We start from the raw sequence: 20262 nt of genomic DNA, 5'->3' as shown, positions 1-20262 counted from the left end.
GTGATATCTCCCGTAGAAAGGCCCAAAAATGGTTTGGCACCCAACTTTCCTAGAAACAGACCAAAAAAAGAAAAAAGACAGAAGAGTATTATCAATAGGAATGTCTGGTCTCACTGGGGTGACCACCCAACTTCTCCAAGAACCTGAATGGCATGCATCCCCTGCTGTATGGCTGTAGAACAGTGGTATCTGACCTGCAGTTCTTCTTAAACTACAACTCCCAGCATGCACCATCATCGCTGGAGAGCCACAGGCAGATAGCACTGTTGCCATTCGGCCAGGGATGCTGGGGCTTGGAGAAGTTGGGTGTATGAACTGCAGTAGCAGTCATATATATGGTACCACCCAGCTTTCCCAGAATCAGATACGTGGTGATACACGGAGCGTTCTTAGCTCTTGTTTCCCAATCGTCCCTCCTACCGCGCTGGTTTATTCTCTGCAGCTGGTTACAAAGTTATAGACTGTTTCAAGTACTGAAAACACAATGTGGAAGAAATTACCGGACCCTTCATGTTGCCCCCCCCCCCCCACGATTTTCTTTACTCCGCTCTGGAGAGCGTGGTGTGGAACTTATCAACCGGTCAAAGGCTAACCTTAAAACTGACTGCGCCTCCAAAAAATCCCTTTGTTCTTGCATTTCCTTTTTCCACATTGGAGGTTTTTTTTTTCATGAGCCCATTGACTTTTCTTTTAAACCCTGATTAGTTCACTGATAAAAGGGATTTGAGCTACGGATGTAGCAGTGCTGTGTTTGTCATGTGAATAGGGCCTTATGAGCTCCTGGTAGACACTTATGGCAAGACTGGTGCTGCAGACTGTGCTATTCTTGCCATCAAAAAAGTCAGAAGGACTTAGGCCTCTTGCACACGGCCGTATGTATTTTGCGGTCTGCAAAAAAACGGATACGCAAAAAATACGGATGACGTCCGTGTGCATTCTGTATTTTGCGGAACGGAACAGCTGGCCCCTAATAGAGCAGTACTATCCTTGTCCGTAATGCGGACAATAATAGGACATGTTCTACTTTTTTGCGGAACGGAAATACGGACTTACAGAAAAGGAATGCACACGGAGTACCTTCCGTTTTTTTTTTGCGGACCCATTGAAATGAATGGTTCCGTATACGGTCCACAAAAAAAACTAACGGACATGGAAAGAAAATACGTTCATGTGCAGGAGCCCTTAGACGTCGCCTTATGTTTGTTCTGTGTTGTCTTGGCCACACCCCTTTTTAGGCATAAAAAGGGTCTAAAACACAAAATAAATTTGTTGCATGCCGTATACTGCCCCTTTTTAGTGTAATTTGCTGCATATTCCTTCAAAAAATAACAACAACAACAAAAAAGCCTGGGCTTCATAACTGCGAGAGATCAGTGGTACTAGATATAAAGACATGCCCATTCACTGACAGCAAGCAGAGATCTTGATATCAGCAATAAATTAAAACAAATAATTGCGGGCCAATGTTCTCTTCCCTCTAGGATCAGACGATACACTGGGTTTATTTGTAGTCTGCAAACGTGGAGACACATCGGTAGCACAGGAGCTGTATACACAAATTGTATCTATTTTTATTTTTAAGCGTTTTTCTGGGATTTTGATACTGATGACCTTGGGATAGGTCATCAGTATCTGATCGGTGGAGGTCCGACACACGGGATCTCACCGATCACCTGTTTGAGAAGGCACCGGTGCTCCTGTGAGCACCGCGGCCATCTCCGTGCTCACCAAGCACAGCGCCCTCCATTGTATAGTGGCTGTGCTTGGTATCGCAGCTCAGCCCTATTTACTTCAATGGGGCCAAGGGTGATACCAAGCACATCCGCTATACAATGTAAGCACGGAGAAGGCTACGGCGCTCACAGGGGCGCTGGTGCCTTCTCAAACAGGTGATTGGCTGGGGTCTTGGGTGTCGGACACCCACCGATTTAGATTAAATCCTGGAAACCCCCTTTCAATGAAGGATCTGCAGGTCGGGCATATGCCCTGCTGCTCCATCCATCTCTGAGAGTTCGCGAAAAAGTCAAGCGCTCTACTCAGCTGTATTTGGATCTTCCATAGAGATGAATGGAGCGGCAGGATTACCACCTGCCGCTTCGTTCATTTCAGGGGGCTCTGAGGGTTATAGGAGTCCTTGGTCATGTGATCGGTAGGGGTAACAGTACCTGGGGGTCTTCTGTAGCATGGGGGGGCTCTGACAGATGACTACACATGAAGCATTGGGTAGACATGCTTTCATATAATACAAACCTATTGGACTAATCCTAAGAGGGTGCCCATTGCCCGGAGGGAGGTGGTCCGACTTCATGGGAATGAATATGACGTGGAAATCTGTCAGTGATTAATCATAAATCCAAAATACCGTTTATCTGAATACTTAAAGGATCAGGGAAGGTAAGTGGTTATGGGTGAGGGGGTGTTGGGTCAAGGAGCAGCCCTGGCCAAGAATCAAACAGGGTGTTGGTGGAAGGATGCAGCCGAAATTCACTAATGGGACAATAGCCGTAGACATGAAAGGAGTCGGTCTGAGTCATATTCCATTACGATCGTCCACTGCCTCCTAATGTACCGGGGTGGGGGGAGGTCATCTGTGCAGAATTAGGACACAGCTTTATACAGTAAACGGCTTACCATTAGGGAATGTCTGTTTGCTGACAAAAGGCCAGTTCCATATCCCGACCCCATGCCGCCCATAGCTCCGTTGTGAGATGGTCCAATTAATCCGTGCATGTCGCTGTGGCTTCCTGGCATGGCCGTTGAAGGCCCCACTGCATGGTTCCTTAATACATGAATCGCATCATCTAATCTTTCCAATCTGTCTTCAATTCGGCTTTGCTGCAGGAGCAAAAGAATAGATCAGTGTGCTAAATAAAAACAGCCTGCGGTGTTCATGGATATAGCAGATCCTGAGTGGAATATATAGACAATCAGATTTTGGGGACATATAGGTAGTGGCTGTCTGAGATTGCAGTTGTCGGCCATATTAGATTTCATGGGGCTACTTTCTCTGTCACTGAGTCATCTAGTAATCCTGCTCTACCCCCTGCCACTTACAGTCACACCCCTAGTCTTCCTATCCTGGTCACCAGGACATGTGAGAAGTAATATTTACTGGTGACATCAGTGAAGAGGAAGTAGCCAACTTCTCTGCCTACTAGTTTAATTACAGTAGAAATCGGTCTAGATCTCAGCTGTATGTTCTAGCTTTATGGGCTGAAGACCATCATGACATCAGTCAGACTCAGACAGGCACCAGGGTCGTGATGCGACAACAACCTCTACATCCCCTATAGCTACAACCCTGATGTGCTGATCCTGTACTTGGAAGGAGCTGGATGTAGCAGACCATGAGTGGAATACATAGACATAGAAGTAGCTATCTGAGGTTGCAGTTGTCAGCCATATTAGCTTCCATGGGATTATTCTCTCTGTCACAAAGTCATCCGGATGTTCGGTCCATCCTCTCACCTCTTCTTTAAAGCTAGTTAGATTAAGACACCCCTGGTCTTCATATCTTGGTCAATATTTACTGGTGACATCAGTGAAGAGGAAGTAGCTAACTTCTCTTATTAGGTCTACAACAGAAATGAAGCTAGCTATATCCTAACAACGCATAGCAGAACAATCAACAGTCTATGTAACATCTCCGCTGTACTGTCTTCTCTCAGACCCAAGTTTTTGACCAAATTTTGGTAAAACACAATAAATTGGCCTTCTGACCAAAGACCTTCATGGCAAATTAGTCAGGCTTGTGGCAATACTGAAACCAGGGATTTTCCATTAGCTGGGACCATTTATATTACTGGTGTCTTCTTTTGTGGCAGATGGCCCTTTGCTCCCTCCAGCACCAAGGCCTAGGTGCGGCTTCTAACTCTGAACCCACCATAACTGAATCACTGATGGATGTGTCTTGCACTTGGAAGGCACTGGATGTAGCAGACCATAAGAGGGACACATAGATGATCAAATATTGTGTACACAAAGGAAGTAGCGTTGTCCGCCATATTAACTTTCATGGGATTTCTTTCTCTGTCACCAAGTCATCCAGATGTGTTGTCCATCCTCTCACCTGTTCCTTAAATGCAGTTCCATTAAGGCACTCCTGGTATTTCTATTCTGGTCACTAGGACATGTGAAATGTAATATTTACGGATGCCATCAGTGAAGAGGAAATAGCTAACTTCTCCTCCAAGACTTTATTTAACAAGCCAATATCAAGGTCCACACAAGTATTTGACCAAATCTGGGTAAAACCACTTTAAATGGGTCTCCTAACCACTGACCTTTATCACATTTCAATCAGGACTGTGACACTACTGACACCAATGATGGTCTTTTGGCTGGTATCATCACTAATGACAAGAATGGGTAGGTCCTGCCATTGTTTGTGTCTCGCGAATGGTTGCCATGAGGTATAAAGATTTCGAGCTCTATATTTGGTGATCTTCATGTAACCACTCATACCCTGTAAATAGGATGCTATCACTTTAAAAAAAACGAGACACTTACTAGAGAGTGCAAGGGGCCTTCATAGTTAGGAGAGGAGGAAGTCTGTCCGCCATTTCTTGACCAAACAGCTGTGCCTGCTAATTAAAAGACGGGAAAAAAGAGAAGACTGGTAATTATCTACACCGTTGCATAAGCGTCCTCTTAGTTAAAACTTTTGCAGTTGTTTAGTATATATGCAAATTTTTTTCGAGCAGACCAGACATATGGAGACTTTCCAAAAACATACTTAAGGGAAAAAAAAATGTATTTTTTTATAGCAAAGAGGAGATGCAGTCCAGTGTGTTCCTTCAGGCTGCTTTCTATCAGAGGATTTCATTGACTCGGCAGGTAATACCTAAGAGAGACTCCAAAGCAAGAAAACAACTCAATATCCCCCCCAAAAAACACCCGCGATGAGGGATTTTGGCTTCCTGAGTCTCTGTTTCAGAGCATGCAATCTGTCCTGTGCTTCCAGGGAAAATGGATGCATTTATCAAGCTGACATCATTACCGGAGCAGACGTGGGACGGTGCAGGCCCCTGTTGTGGGTTTGGGAGAATTTGTAAGTTTTTTTTAAAAGTCTTTAATGCCCATAATTATCTCCAGTATCCCTGAAGGGTTCATGAGTGATCTATGGAAGGAACTTTTGCCGGGAGCAGGCACATTTTTGTGGTTGGCCCTCAAATCTTAATATAGGGATCACGCTATATGTGTAAATACAGAAAGGGAATCTTCTAAGACCAAGGTTTAAGATGTAATGGTTCCCCAAGGTCAGAACTTATGGACTACAGATGATTACTCCTTCTACTTAGAGCTGTTAACCTTTTTAGTGGTAAGGGTGAGACCACACGGCCAAGCCATGGATACATTAGGTGGTGAATAGGTGAGCGATTTGCTGGCAAAATCATGTGGCCATTTGCCAACGCGTGTGGCTTGGTCGCGTGCAGTCAGCAGAACCATTTGGCCTCATCCTTGAAGCTCCTGGGCCAAAATCCAAAATCTGGAATGGGGACCCACCTACTATATGCCATTTATAATACTAGTGTCTTATGTGGCAGAGGGGCCTTTGGCCCTCCTCACGCACCCGAATATGGGTATGACGTATTCTATTGTATGGGGAGTCCCAAAGGGGGCTACAGAGATTGGTCAAACGGAAACAGTTTCCACCGGATAAGGGGCATTCCAGGTGTCTGGTAGCTACTTATCTTTAGCAGATGCAACAAGCCCATTTAGAAAAGCATAGTGGACATATTACTGGGGATGCTGGGTGGCCCACCAGCTATATGGTGTCTGTGGCCACTATAACCAAGCTCTGCATGTTAAACAATCTCCGTTACCGTATTTACATTATTTTTGGACTTCAACATTTTTGTATTTTTGTGCTGAATTGTCAGATATTTCATAAAGTTGCAGATTTTGCTGCATATTTTACTGTGGATTCTACTCATCTACATTAAAAAAGGTGAAAATCTGCAGCAAAAAGTGACAGACTGCGCATTTTAACATCCACACCGCAAGTCAGATTCCTTGGAGAAAATTTCTGCAGCGTATGGATAAGATATTTTAGTTTATGTTCACACGTGTCAGATTTGACATGAATTTCACTGCAGATTCCACACAAAAGTCCACATAAAATCCGACAACAATCCCCCCAGCAACCCTGTTCACATTCAAATGGAAATTTTCACAGCAAATTTTTAGGTAAAACAGCAAACATAGCTATTAGATGCAAATCAGGCACGTGTAAACATAACCTTAAGGGCACCTGTCAGCAGGATAAGACCTATTATAGTGGCCTGGTAGGGTAGATCCTGCTGATTAAAATGATATCTGTCTTGTGAAAATCGGTTGTGGCATTTCAGAGAAAAAATACTTTTATTCTTTACACAAATTAGGGCTTTAGTGTAACAAGGGGCGGGGCCTGTCCCCTCTGTGGACCTCAGCTTTCCAATGATGGCCACGCCCCTCGGTGTAGTGAAGCTCTCATTTCCATGAAGAATAAAAGTATTTTTTCTTGGGAAAGCCAAAACCGTTTTTCATAAGACAGGTACCATTGTGATCAGCAGGAACATCCCTTACAGGTTTTGTTGAGTTTATGCTGCCGACAACTGCCCTTTAAAATCTCAATCACGTGGCCGCTGCTGTATTCTGCTGTGGATGTTCTGAGTGCAAATTTACACAAAAAAAATCCGTAGCATTTCCGTCTTGTGTGTAAACCTAAGAGTTAAATCCTGCAACATCTTCCCATTAGAAGTAGCCGTGGAGACAGATTGACACAATTCACACAATGGACATGGTCAGGAAGACAATTAGCAAGAGCCAAGCAATTCTAATGAGATGGGAACTTGTCTTGACTGTGACATCTCCCTAACTCCTGTAGCCCTGATGAAGCCATAGGTTATGGGAACCTGAACTGCCATCTGCGCTGATTACACTAAAGTCTGCTCCAGTAGTGTAACAATAGTAAACGCAGATATAACACCTAGCCGAAGTGTTTCAATAATACATATGTTCCGCATTCCTGCTGCTTCATCGTAGCATATGTGCCTGCGAAAGTGTCCAATCCGTTCACCGGCTTCTCAGTCACACGTTCAGCCAGTTAATGCATGGATCATATGCGGCAAAACATGTCCCCGTTATCAGCTTTATGTTAACAGTTATGCGGGACGTATAGGCTGCGTTACGATGTGAGAGAAGCCATCGTTAATTTCTGAAATTCTGTGCTAATCTGCGACATAATATATGTTAATAGGGGTTTTCTGATACAGAGTCCCAAACCCCCTCCATTGACATAAGGAGAGATGCTAAAATTCTGGGTGCCTGCAGTCACCACTAGGGGGAGCTCTTTACACATAAAATAAATAGATATAAGAAATATGGAGTTATCTCATACCTGAGAGAGATGGCGGAGACCCAACTGGAGTTGAAGGATTGGAAGAATAACTGTTGTTGGTGTGATCAGGTGAATAGATCTAAAAATGGACAGAAACTGCATCAATTTTTGTAGTGTATATATATACACACATTAGTGAATACACCAGACAGTGATACTGTAATCCTAATCTAAGAACATGACCAATATAATAGCCATTACAACAGTGAAGGTTGTTACTGAGCTGCAATGTCAGCCATATTGGTTACCTGCGTTGGAAACAGACATTTCAAGTCGGGAAAAGCCACATTTGCTGGCAATGCCTCTGAAAATTAAAGACAATTTCGGCAAATTTGGAACTCTTGGCCACTAAGTCATTCTTGTCATCTAGCCACCTATATTGGTGGTCACCCAGCTACAATATTAGCCATATTGATTGTCATTTATCTATGTCAGCCATATTGGTGGTCACCTAGCTGTAATGTCAGCCATAATGGTGGTCTCCTAGATATAATGTCAGCAATATTGGTGGTCTCCTAGATATAATGTCAGCCATATTTATGGTCTCCTAGATATAATGTCAGCCATATTGGTGGTCTCCTAGCTATAATGTCAGCCATATTGATGGTCTCCTAGTTGTAATGTCAGCCATATTGGTGGTCTCCTAGCTGTAATGTCAGCTATATTGGTGGTCTCCTAGTTGTAATGTCAGCCATATTGGTGGTCACCTAGCTGTAATGTCAGCCATATTGGTGGTCCCCTAGCTATAATGTCAGCAATATTAGTGGTCACCTAGCTGTAATGTCAGCCATATTGGTGGTCTCCTAGCTGTAATGTCAGCCATATTGGTGGTCTCCTAGCTGTAATGTCAGCCATACTGCTGGTCACCTAGCTGTAATGTCAGCCATATTGGTGGTCACCTAACTGTAATGTCAGCCATATTGGTGGTCATCTAGCTGTAATGTCAGCCATATTGGTGGTCACCTAGCTATAATGTCAGCCATATTAGTGATCTCCTAGCTATAATGTCAGCCATATTGGTGGTCACCTAGCTGTAATGTCAGCCATATTGGTGGTCTCCTAGCTGTAATGTCAGCCATATTGGTGGTTATCTAGCTGTAATGTCAGCCATATTGGTGGTCAACCTAACTGTAATGTCAGCCATATTGGTGGTCACCTAGCTATAATGTCAGCCATATTGGTGATCTCCTAGCTATAATGTCAGCCATATTGGTGGTCACCTAGCTGTAATGTCAGCCATACTGGTGGTCACCTAGCTGGAATGTCAGCCATATTGGTGGTCACCTAGCTGGAATGTCAGCCATATTGGTGGTCACCTAGCTATAATGTCAGCCATATTGTTGGTCACCTAGCTGTAATGTCAGCCATATTGGTGGTCATCTAGCTGTAATGTCAGCCATATTGGTGGTCAACCTAACTGTAATGTCAGCCATATTGTTGGTCACCTAGCTGTAATGTCAGCCATACTGGTGGTCACCTAGCTGGAATGTCAGCCATATTGGTGGTCACCTAACTGTAATGTCAGCCATATTGGTGGTCACCTAGCTGTAATGTCAGCTATATTGGTGGTAACCTAGCTGTAATGTCAGCCATATTGGTGATCTCCTAGCTATAATGTCAGCCATATTGGTGGTCATCTAGCTGTAATGTCAGCCATATTGGTGGTCACCTAACTGTAATGTCAGCCATATTGGTGGTCACCTAGCTGTAATGTCAGCCATACTGGTGGTAAACTAGCTGTAATGTCAGACATATTGATTGTCATTTATTTGTATCTGCCATATTGGTGGTGTCACCCAGCTTTAATGTCTACCATATTGGTTGCCACCTACGTAGGTGTAATGTCACCCATATTGGTGGTCATCTAGCTGTAATGTCAGCCATATTGGTGGTCACCTAACTGTAATGTCAGCCATATTGGTGGTCACCTAGCTGTAATGTCAGCCATACTGGTGGTCACCTAGCTATAATGTCAGCCATATTGGTGGTCATCTAGCTGTAATGTCAGCCATATTGGTGGTCACCTAACTGTAATGTCAGCCATATTGGTGGTCACCTAGCTGTAATGTCAGCCATACTGGTGGTAAACTAGCTGTAATGTCAGACATATTGATTGTCATTTATTTGTATCTGCCATATTGGTGGTGTCACCCAGCTTTAATGTCTACCATATTGGTTGCCACCTACGTAGGTGTAATGTCACCCATATTGGTGGTCATCCAGCTGTAATATCATGTATATTGGTGGTCATCTAGAAGTAATGACAGCCATAATAGTTGTAACCCAGTCCTAATTTCAGCGATACTGGTTATCACCATGCTGTAATGGCAGCCATGTCGATTTGGATCCATCTTTTAATTTCTATAGATACAAGCTTCTTATTTTTTCGGGAAAAGTTTAGAGAACACAAAACCCACAGGTTCAAATCATACATTTAGAATAATGTATAAATCCCAGTGTACTTACTATTCTATGTACAGATGTAGCAGAGCTGAACATGTTAATTGGCTGCATTGACTGTGAACCAGTATACAGCAGTCCTAAGGCAATGCCGAAGACAAACTCAGCTCTGCTACCTCTGTCGCTATCCGCACATTCAATGGGAAAAATAACCTGCTGCAATCGGAAACTTGCCATCACCAAGAAACATCAGCAAATATTAGGAAATCATTAGACGCTTACTGATGCTAGAGCTTTTCCCAGCGCATCCCCGGTCTGCGAGCTTCCCGATGGTCCGCTGCTTCTGTTTGCTGCAAAAACAAAAGCCGGAGTATTACAAGCAAGCAGGGAGGCATGTTACAGGTGTCTATTCCTGGTCCACTTCCCCATAATGTAATCACATTTTAATGCTAATTATATCGTATTAATCTTTAATTAGCATTAATTTGTTTGCTGAGGTAGATGTCAAATATATTCATGTTACATTTGTATGAGCAAAATATAAACTCGCCTGGTTACTCATTCACTTATGCTGTAATTATGATATTTGATGCCCGGGCACCCCCAGATTCTCCAGGCTGGGGAAGGAAGGAGGGGGGGAAGGGGCTGGGGAATCACATATGAACTTCAATTGAAATGCAGAATTAATTTTGGACCCTTGAGAAAGGACAGATTTAACTCAGCAAGAGCCTTTCTCTGCCTCGAGAGTGTCGAAGCAGATATGTTAAGGAAATATGGGTCCAGCTCCATATCCAAGACTAAAGGTGGCCATATATCAAGTTGACCAAACCTGGTGCGGGACTGGTTGACTATCTAATGTGTAGGGTGGTGTCCCAATTTTCCTTGGACAGCAGACGTCAAGGGAAAGAAGGATCAAGCAAGTTGGGTTTCAATACGCTCGATCCATTGCTCGGCTGAGTCAAGTGTGGATTTTTATAAGAGGGTTTAGGAGGAATCGGTTGAACAAGTGTATTGTCAACAACAATCCAAGGTGGACAATACAAAAATGGACAATCTCATGAAGAAGACATTTCTCCCACATCTCCTGATGTGTATGGCCTCCCAAAAGATCATGAGATGGCCAAGCATCAAAGCACCATCTCAGAAGAACACCAGTACTGTGTACGGGAGTCACATCACAATGGTACTGAATCCTACTAGACATCGATTCTGCATGTACAGGGGTGGTCATGACCGGAGTCGAATGATGGGACTGTGGTGGCTAAAAGTCACATGCCACGTTCCATTTCCATTTTATGGAAGGGAACCAGACTCCATCTTGCCCGCATGTGAGACCACAGAATCTAAAGCCGCTGAGGAAGGTCCGTGTGGACCGAAACGTCCATTTTGTCAACATGACCGTGTGGACCGAAACATCTGCTTTTTTCAACATGACAAGTGGTTATTTATTCTCTGTAACTGGATCATGAACCATTGATGTTAAACTATATAATAAATGACTTTAAATTGCAAAAGACTATCTTGAGTGCCGCATATTCATAATACCTAATGGTAGACAAGTTGTGTGACCCAATGTCATCCTGAAGGAGTCCAAAGTTGAAGCTACGGAGTCCTTGACTAGCCCAGGCCTTAGTAAGAGTTAGTTCAGTATTATATGCGATTGGACTCTTGTTGGGAAACCCTAAACTAAGAGGTTCTTCTTGGGTCGGCACACTCCAACAGTTTTTCTATTGCTGTTGGTGCTGATGAAAAATGGCAATATTTGGCAAGAAGTTCTAATATGACAGGACCAAATGTCTTGGTCATGGTTGGAGGACCAAAAGGAATAATCAAAGGAAAACTAAGCTGTGGTAGGACTACTGTAATACCTGCCCAAAATAGAGTCCTGAGAAGATCAACTTTTTCTAATGCTTCAAATCAAACCCAATGTCTTGGGGTGGAATCACCCTCTTGAGTCCATAGATTCAGCCAATTAGGGTATTTTTTACATAATTATTGCAAAAACAGGTAACGTTTTATACACCGGTCTTAATATCCCCTATAGCTGGCGGTGGATCTACGGAGTTAGGCCTCTTTCACACGAACTATACGGATTAGGTCCGGATGCATTCAGGGTGGGTTCAGTGAAACTCGCAGCATTTTGCAAGCGGGTTCAGTCAGTTTTGTCTGTGATTGCGTTCAGTTTTTTCCACACGGGTGCAATGCGTTCTGATGTGTTTTTCACGTGCGTGATAAAAAACGTAAGGTTTACAAACAACATCTCTTAGCAACCATCAGTGAAAAATGCATTGCATCCACACCTGCTTGCGGATACAATGCGTTTTTCACGCAGCACCATTCACTTCTATAGGGCCAGGGCTGCGTGAAAAACACAAAATATAGAACATGCTGGGATTATCACGCAACACAGAACTGATGCGTAAAAAACAACGCTCATGTACACAGACCCATTGAAATGAATGGGTTAGGATTCAGTGCGGGTGCAATGCGTTCACATCACGCATTGCACCCGTGCGGAAAACTCGTGTGAAAGGGGCCTTATGTAGAGGCACCAGCCTCTCCATAACGTCGGCAGATCCACTGCCGCTTCTAAATGTAAGACAGCTGTCTTACATTTAGACCATTTTCTACGCCTGCCGGGCCGTCACCTTCCCCAGCCACATCACGCCCACTTTCTTAGACCTGGCGTGATCAGGAAAAAGTCGCAGATTGCGGTGCAAAGGACCGGAGGGACCAGAGGGTATACCTGGTATAACCGTGTTGATTCTGCCAACAGGTGCTCTTTAAAAAGTCCAATATATTTTTAAAGTATCTTTCCTGGCCATCTTGAAAAGATCTTGAGTACGTTCACCTTAAATCTTAGAGGTTGAACATGCAGACTTCATGGGTCAATGTTAAGTCAATAAAGCCTCCTGTCATAATGACATTACAGTTCACTAAACCATAAGCATTTCATTTTTATTAAAACGCAATCATTAATCTAATGGGTTAATATTCATTTGTTGGTGACTTCCATCATTTATATTTATCGGAGACCTTAAGGGATCTTTCACACGGGCGAGATTTCCGCGCGGATACAATGCGTGAGGTGAACGCATTGCACTCGCACTGAATCCGGACCCATTTATTTCTATGGGGCTGTGCACATGAGCTGTGATTTTCATGCATCACTTGTGCGTTGCGTGAAAATCAGAGCATGCTCTATATTGTGCGTTTTTTACGCAACGCAGGCCCCATAGAAGTGAATGGGGCTGCGTGAAAATCGCAAGCATCCGCAAGCAAGTGAAAATAATAGCATTCTTAATACAGAATGCTTAGTAAAATAGGGATGGAGGGGTTAAAAATTAAATATAAAATTAAATTCACCTTATCCACTTGTTCGCGCAGCCCTGCTTCTTTTCTTTCTTCTTCTTTGAGGACCTGGGAGGAAAAGGACCTTTGGTGACGTCACTGCGGTCATCACATGATCCATCACATGGTTCATCACCATGGTGATGGACCATGTGATGAGCGCAGTGTCGTCATTAAAGGTCCTTTTGCCAGGTCCTGAAGAAAGAAGAGGAGATCCGCTACGCGATCAAGTGGATGGGGTGAGTTAAATTTGTTTATTATTTTTAACCCCTCAACGGACATTTTACTAAGCATTCTGTATTAAGAATGCTATTTTTTCCCTTATAACCATGTTATAAGGGAAAATAATAAAATCTACAGAACACCTAACCCAAACCCGAACTTCTGTGAAGAAGTCTGGGTTCAGGTCTGGGTACCAAACATGCAGATTTTTCTAACGCGCGGGCAAAACGCATTAAAACGTTTTGCACTAGCACGGAAAAATCGCGCATTTTCCCGCAACGCACCCGCATCCTATCCTGCCCTCACATGCGACGCCCGTCTGAAAGGGGCCTAAGGGTTCGGCGACACAGCGATGTTGCTCAGCTGTCGTGCCCAAGGATCGCAGTGGAGCAGTGCTAGCATAGAAATCAATGGGGTCGCAGTACAACTCAGAAATCTGCTGTGATCACAACCCCAGAATTTCAAAAACATCCAGCAGTGTTAGATTTTTTTGCGATTCTGGGGTTGTGACACACATGTGAGTTGCGCTACGACTCGCTGTGGCCGCAACATCTGGTGCATGACCAAAGATGGCCATGTAGCCGAACCCTTAGACCATAAATGTTTTACAATTTGCCTTTGATTTTGTCCATTGAACATGTGATGACGACGCACGGGCTATGAACCAGTAATAAGCAATATTTTCAACATAAATGAAGCCCAGATTTCATATCTATGTAGTTGTGACTTGGTCCAAATACACCCAAGTATGTGAAAAGGCTACCTGCGCACATTGAAGATTACACATAATTTTTCATCTTGGATTTTTGTGCGAGAAACCCACAGCGTAATAGGGTACCAGCAAAGTGTATGTGAGTTCACAAATCTAACGTACGCTTTGCTTTTTTGTTTCATGAAAGGCAGATGGAGGAAGTTTCTTTCCTCCACCACACGAGACCAACAGGAAGTCTGATGTCCCAAGTGAAGGACTACCAAGTTGCCAACCTGCAACTTGGCTTCCCATTCTGGTGGAACCAACCTAGACTGTTAAGCTGGCCATAGACCTTTAATAGCACTCGTTTGGCCAACAGCTTATTCTCCCAACCCTTTCATACCAATCAGTTCAGCCGAGCATACAGTGAGGAGAAAGAGACACCTTCAATGGTAGGTTATCTCACATGAGAACAAAGGTTTGGGCATTTTGAGATGCAACATACCCAATGCTTCCTTTCCCAGGCATCGTCTGTCAGGGAAGATTCAACACACTGTTGGCCGGTCTCAATGAAATAAGAGAGTTTGGCCAAGTCTGTAAAGTGCATGGACACTTAGGTCCAGGGGATGCCTGGTTGGAAGCCTAGGCAAACACAGGAGCAAAAGAAGGATCTCCCTATTGCACAAGGAAGGCCACTTGACTCTTGCAGGGACTTCTGGTTTAGAGGACTTTATGCCCCTATACTTTTCATATGGCATGCTACTCCCTTTTAGGAAATGAAACTGGGTGGAGTGAATAATCCCCTGGAGGGAAATGGGAACTAAACTGTTCAGAGTCATCTATGGTCTACCAGCTCTACCAATCAGCCCCCCTTCCCCAATTACCAAATGCATGTGTCTACATGCATTGAAGAATCCACTAGTTTCTCCTAATCAATCAACAAGGCTCTCCTCTGATCTCTGCTGTCCTCCATAAAAGCCATGATAATAGTCGTAAATAAGTCACCCCCTAGTTCAATTACTTGTCATGTTATGGATGGATGGTGGACCCCTCACATGCCTTTGGTGTCTCAACTTCTAACGCACCAAGTGCACATTTACAAAGAGTGAGATTCCTGTGGAATCACGGGACTAATACAAACCATACTGTGGAGTAAACCAAAACAGACAAAACTATGTTAAAGCCCGGCTGGCAATGCTTTAAGTTTTGCAACTGTAAATGACGGCAAATAAAATCAACTTCAGTGGACTAAAGAGGGCTTTCATGCTGGTGGCAAATGGCCAGAAAATAGGAGAGAGGAGGCTGACCAGAATAAAAATAATACATCATCTTGGATAGTTTATTGCTCTCAAGAAGCCTATAAATGTAGATAGTCAACCCAATATTTTTGAAGACTGGGCCGCGACTACTACGCATGTAATATAGAGGGATTGAGTGCTATAAATGAAGGCCGTTGTGGATTTAGTGCAACCCACGAGAGCACGATTTCCTTTCATTGGTTTCTAAATAGTCATGTTACTTTCACAGACTTTGATTTTGTAGAAAAAGCAAATAAATCTGAGATGTCATTAGTATGGAAACATTCACAAAGCTTCATGTGATAAGTTCCAGGAATGGATCAGAAAATGAAAAAAGTTTACTCTTGCGCCACCTGGCCAGCAGGGGAATGCAGAGGGCAGGGATACTGCCTGAAGGGTCTTGAAGGCCATCTAAGAAGACTCTGGTATCTTAAATCATACATAGAAGTGTGGGTCCTGTTATGGATTTTACTTAGAGCCCTGTAGTTTCAAGTTACACCTCCATTTGATTGGGTTTTTGAATTTTTATACCACAATACAGCGAGTAGGAAATCACTTGGCCAGACTGTTGAATGTTCTGGCTTAAAAATTAGGCTTTGGATGGTCATGTAAAAAGAGCAACTAGAAGGCCACAATTTTCCTCTACCAAGTAGTCAAGTTTAGAAGATCTGGTGTCAATCAGAGTATGTATTTCCAGCACTTCTACTCATGAGTGACAACTTGGAATCTCCATAGAGCATGAAGAACCAGCCTGGTCATCTACTGTTACTAACCAATATGGCCAACAACTAAATAATACTAGAGTTTCCCTTTCATTTTCTTCTTAAAAATGGTCCTTTGCTAAAGTCCATTCTTAATCTTTGGCCTCATGCACACGACAGTATTCCGGGGTTCCGTTGTTCCGTGATCCGTGTCCGTTTTTGTTTTAAAGTTTAGTTTGCCATGCAAATCATAGAAAAAAATGGACACGGATCACAGACGTGGATGACAATCTTGTGTGCCGTTGTCCATGAAAAAAATAGGACAGGTCATATTTTTTTCACGGACTGGAAACACGGATCACGGACGCGGATGACAAACGGTGCATCTTCCGAATTTTCCACGGACCCATTGAAAGTCAATGGGTCCGCAGAAAATCACGGAAAACGGAACAACGGACACGGGACACAACAACGGTCGTGTGCATGAGGCCTTTCTGTGTAAGGCTACATGCACACGACCGTATGTGTTTTGCGGTCCGCAAAAAAACGGATGACGTTCCGTATGGCATCCGTTTTTTTTGCGGATCCATTGTAATAATGCCTATCCTTGTCCACAAACTAGAAAAAAATAGGGCATGCACAATTTTTTTGGCGGAGCAACGGAACGGACATACTGATGCAGACAGCACCTGGTGTGCTGTCCGCGTTTTTTGCAGACCCATTGAAATGAATGGGTCCGCATCCTATCCGCAAAAAAAACGGATCCGACACGGAAACAAAATATGGTCGTGTGCATGAGGCCTAAAACTTTAGTTTGCAATGAACATCTCCTATTCCGCTCAAGTTAGGGCTGATGGATGATAAATCAAAATCATGGTCTGGGGCAGTCTGGGTCAAGAAGTACCAAAAATGTAAGAGTTTAAGGAAACAAAAATTGATTGGCCTGCTCTCTGGGTGTTCTTAGATAGAGCCTGGGGTGACTTGGGTCATGCTCTGGTACAATTGGCAATTTTGTTACTCACAAAAAGTGAGTTGAGCACGCCACAGTTGAAGAGCGTTATAAAGTCTAACTTAATTGTAGACAAGCAGCATGCTGACATCTTATAATAAACCACAAACACATCCATTATCTTCCCTCCTCTCATTTCATTTCTTCATTTGAAGTCTTCTCTCGTGCTGCACCTCTGATACGAAACAATACATCACTCCAAGGGGCTCCTCCCCAACTTCACACCCTTCATATCACCTGATACAAATTTGCTCTATCCTTGAACCCTTCTCCTTGCCATTTATTACGTAACACAATTAGTTGGAGGCCGCATATGCTATGTTAATGCCTGAGGCTCTCAACTACATTGCCAAGCGTGGATTGATCTGAGGACAAAAGAGAGCGCTGAGGTTCAAAAGTGCTTTTATCTACTTTTTCCTGCCATAGTGTTTGTAAAATCAGGTTTAAGAGGAGAACATATTTTATCAATATTTGGCATATTCAGGACTTTCTTAATCCTTCCAAAACTATTATATTGTATCTATCAGACAGCATACAGTATTGAGTAATATTGAGTAATACAGTATTGAGTAATATTGTAATTACACTGCATTACTTGTATAGAGTTGCACCCTGTATTATTTTCTAGAGCTGTATTCATAATTCTGCTTGATGCTGTTGGGAGCAGTCAACAAGCATGTTATCAGACACATCCCTAAAAATACTGAGGGTAAAGATTAGTGCAAATACTGATCTAGCAAAGAATGCTGTGAAATTCCTGTTTTGAAGACTGAAAGATTGTCAATGCTGCTCTTGAGTATAAGGGTGCATTCACACGACCGTAAGTGTTCCACATTTTGCAGACCGCATATGGCCGGAGCTATAAAGAGAAAGCCTATTCTTGTCCACATATATGGACAAGAATAGGACATGCTCCATATTTGTTGTGGGGCCGCGGAACGGAACAACAGATGCGGACAGTACATGGTGTACTGTCCGCATCTTTTGTGGCACCCAAAATTGTGGAACGTATGCGGATCCATTTATATGGTCATGGGAATGCACCCTAAAGTACATTTTTGTAAACTCTGTAAAATAACATTTTGGAGTTTTTTTGTGCCGGTATTGCTCCTAGAAATGTATGAATAAAACTGACAACTGGGTGTTACTATTGCCCTTGTCAAAGGAGTCTATTCCTAGAAAGGAAGAACTGAAAGTAGGGAAAGGAGAGGAGGAAGGAAGGGAAAGGAAAGGAAGGAGGGAAGAAAGTGAGGAAGAAGCAAGGAAGAAAGAAAGAAAGAAAGAAAGAGAACGGAAAAAGAATGAGAAGGTAGAAAGAGACAGAAAAAAATAGAGTCAAAGAACAAGACAGAGAGAAAAAAGGAAGGAAGAGAAAGGAGAGGAAGAAAGAAAGGAAAGGAAGGAAGGAAGAAAGAAAGAACAGAAGAAAAGGAAGGAGAAGCAAGGAAGGAAGAAAGAAAGAAAGAACAAGAAGGTAGAAAGAGACAGAAAAAAATAGAGTCAAAGAACAAGACAGAGAAAAAAAAAGGAAGGAAGGAAAAGGAGAGGAAAGGAGAGGAGAGAAAGAAAGAAAGAAAGAAAGAAAGAAAGAAAAAGAAAGAAAGGGAAAAAAAGGAAGGAAGAAAGGGAAGAAGAAGCAAGAACGGAAGAAAGGGAGGGAGAAGCAAGGAAGGAAGAAAGTGAGGGAGAAGTATGGAAGGAAGAAAGGGAGAAGTACGGAAGGAAGAAAAGAAAAGAAAAAACAGAGAATAGAGAAAGAGACAGAAGAATAAAAGAATACAGTCAAAGAACAACAGAGAGAGAGAGAGAGAGAGAGAGTAAGAAAAAAGAACAGGCGGAAGATAGTGTAGAGCAATGTCTATTTAATCCTTGTATGGAGGAACAGTAGGAATGAGAACCTGCACTTGGCACTTATGACATAAACCTGGGACAAGCTTCCTTTCCAGGGACTCTGAGCTGCTGTTCTCCCAGAGATGGGAGGTGAAGCCCAGCCCTGACAAGAGGGAAGGAAGGGAGAGAGAAGAGGCAGTGGAGAGGCCCCTCGTAGCGTCTCTGTGTGGAAGGAGACCACTGATTTATGCAGGGAACTGCTCTAGATACAAAGTGAAAGCAAACAGTATGAGATTTGTTATCAATTACAACAGATGCATGAAAGCAGCCTCACAGTCCAATTCTAAATATGTTTTCACAGTTGGAAGCTTGTGAGGTTACTTTCTATGTGAAGAAGGAAAGTTTGAAGAATTTGATGTCACGCTTGCCTAATTAATATACAGATGGCAAAAATGGTGACTATGGATACATAGTAAATTGAGATTTCCAGCTTGGAAATGAAACAGACTATCAAGGACCAAAGTGATGTATACGTTATTATAACAACTACTCTTCTAGACTGCATGGCAATATCCGCATAAACGCAGTATACATGTTTTTAAGTATGTCCTACAAAGATGAAAATGAGGCCCCTTCCAGCTGCTGCCTGACACCATCACACACCATCTAAGCTTATGTCATGACCTGAGGATATTTCCTTCTGCACATCACTGTCCATCTTCTCACCATCTATTTAAAATTGGGTCAAGACCAATTTGGAATATGGCCCCTCTCCCCAGTGGAACCCTCGCAGTCTATGGCACATATACCCATGCTTCATTCATTATCACAGGAACTTGTAACAACTGGAATACCCCTTTAAGCAATGCAAAACACTTGGAAGTGTAAAGATTACTTTTTCAACGGAAATCTGACGGGAAAGACCCTAATAACAGTGTGAACATAGCCTGAAACTTACATTCATTTTCTAGAACACATCTACTATAAATGCCAAATGTAATCTCTGTGAAAATCGCATATTAGGATGTCCAGAACTAATCGACAAACTTAAAGGGGTGAACTGTTTAGGACAATCCCTAATTGTCAGAAGGTTCTCTTGACAAAAAGTTGATCATAAACTGTCCCTCCTGCTGGGACCCTCTGCGATCAGCTGTAATCTGAGGGCAAACCTGGCAGTAAGCGTTCAACTTCTCTGCAGCGCCACCACAGGAGAAATTAAGCATTACACAAGACATTCAAATCAATGGCTTGTCTGTGTAATGCAGGACAGGACAGGTCCTCCAGAGCGAGAGATGCTCTTTGTATCTGCTCTCCACTCTGGCCATGAGATCCTGAACAAAGGACTCCACTGTATTAAAAGAGTTGGCCCATCTCGCACT

General features: G+C 43.1%; 1 protein-coding gene across 14 annotated transcripts in view; it reads right to left on the bottom strand.

The window, feature by feature from the left end:
- Positions 1-20262, bottom strand: part of TCF4 (transcription factor 4) — a 374657-nt gene that overhangs the window by 30756 nt on the left and 323639 nt on the right. For 9 of the 14 annotated variants that reach the window (XM_044276370.1, XM_044276361.1, XM_044276364.1 and 6 more), the window contains 4 exons: positions 10064-10131; positions 7382-7460; positions 4510-4586; positions 2632-2835 (listed from right to left, as the gene is read on the bottom strand). In XM_044276370.1, coding sequence (XP_044132305.1) covers positions 2632-2835; positions 4510-4586; positions 7382-7460; positions 10064-10131 — 428 coding nt within the window. The remainder of the gene's footprint in view (positions 1-2631; positions 2836-4509; positions 4587-7381; positions 7461-10063; positions 10132-20262) is intronic. The other 5 variants (XM_044276362.1, XM_044276366.1, XM_044276368.1 and 2 more) reach the window with 1 other exon arrangement.

Source organism: Bufo gargarizans, chromosome 1 (assembly GCF_014858855.1).
Source record: "Bufo gargarizans isolate SCDJY-AF-19 chromosome 1, ASM1485885v1, whole genome shotgun sequence".
Taxonomy (NCBI): Eukaryota; Metazoa; Chordata; class Amphibia; order Anura; family Bufonidae; genus Bufo; species Bufo gargarizans.
Note: the sequence above shows the minus strand (reverse complement) of the source record. Positions and strands in the feature narration are given on the sequence as shown.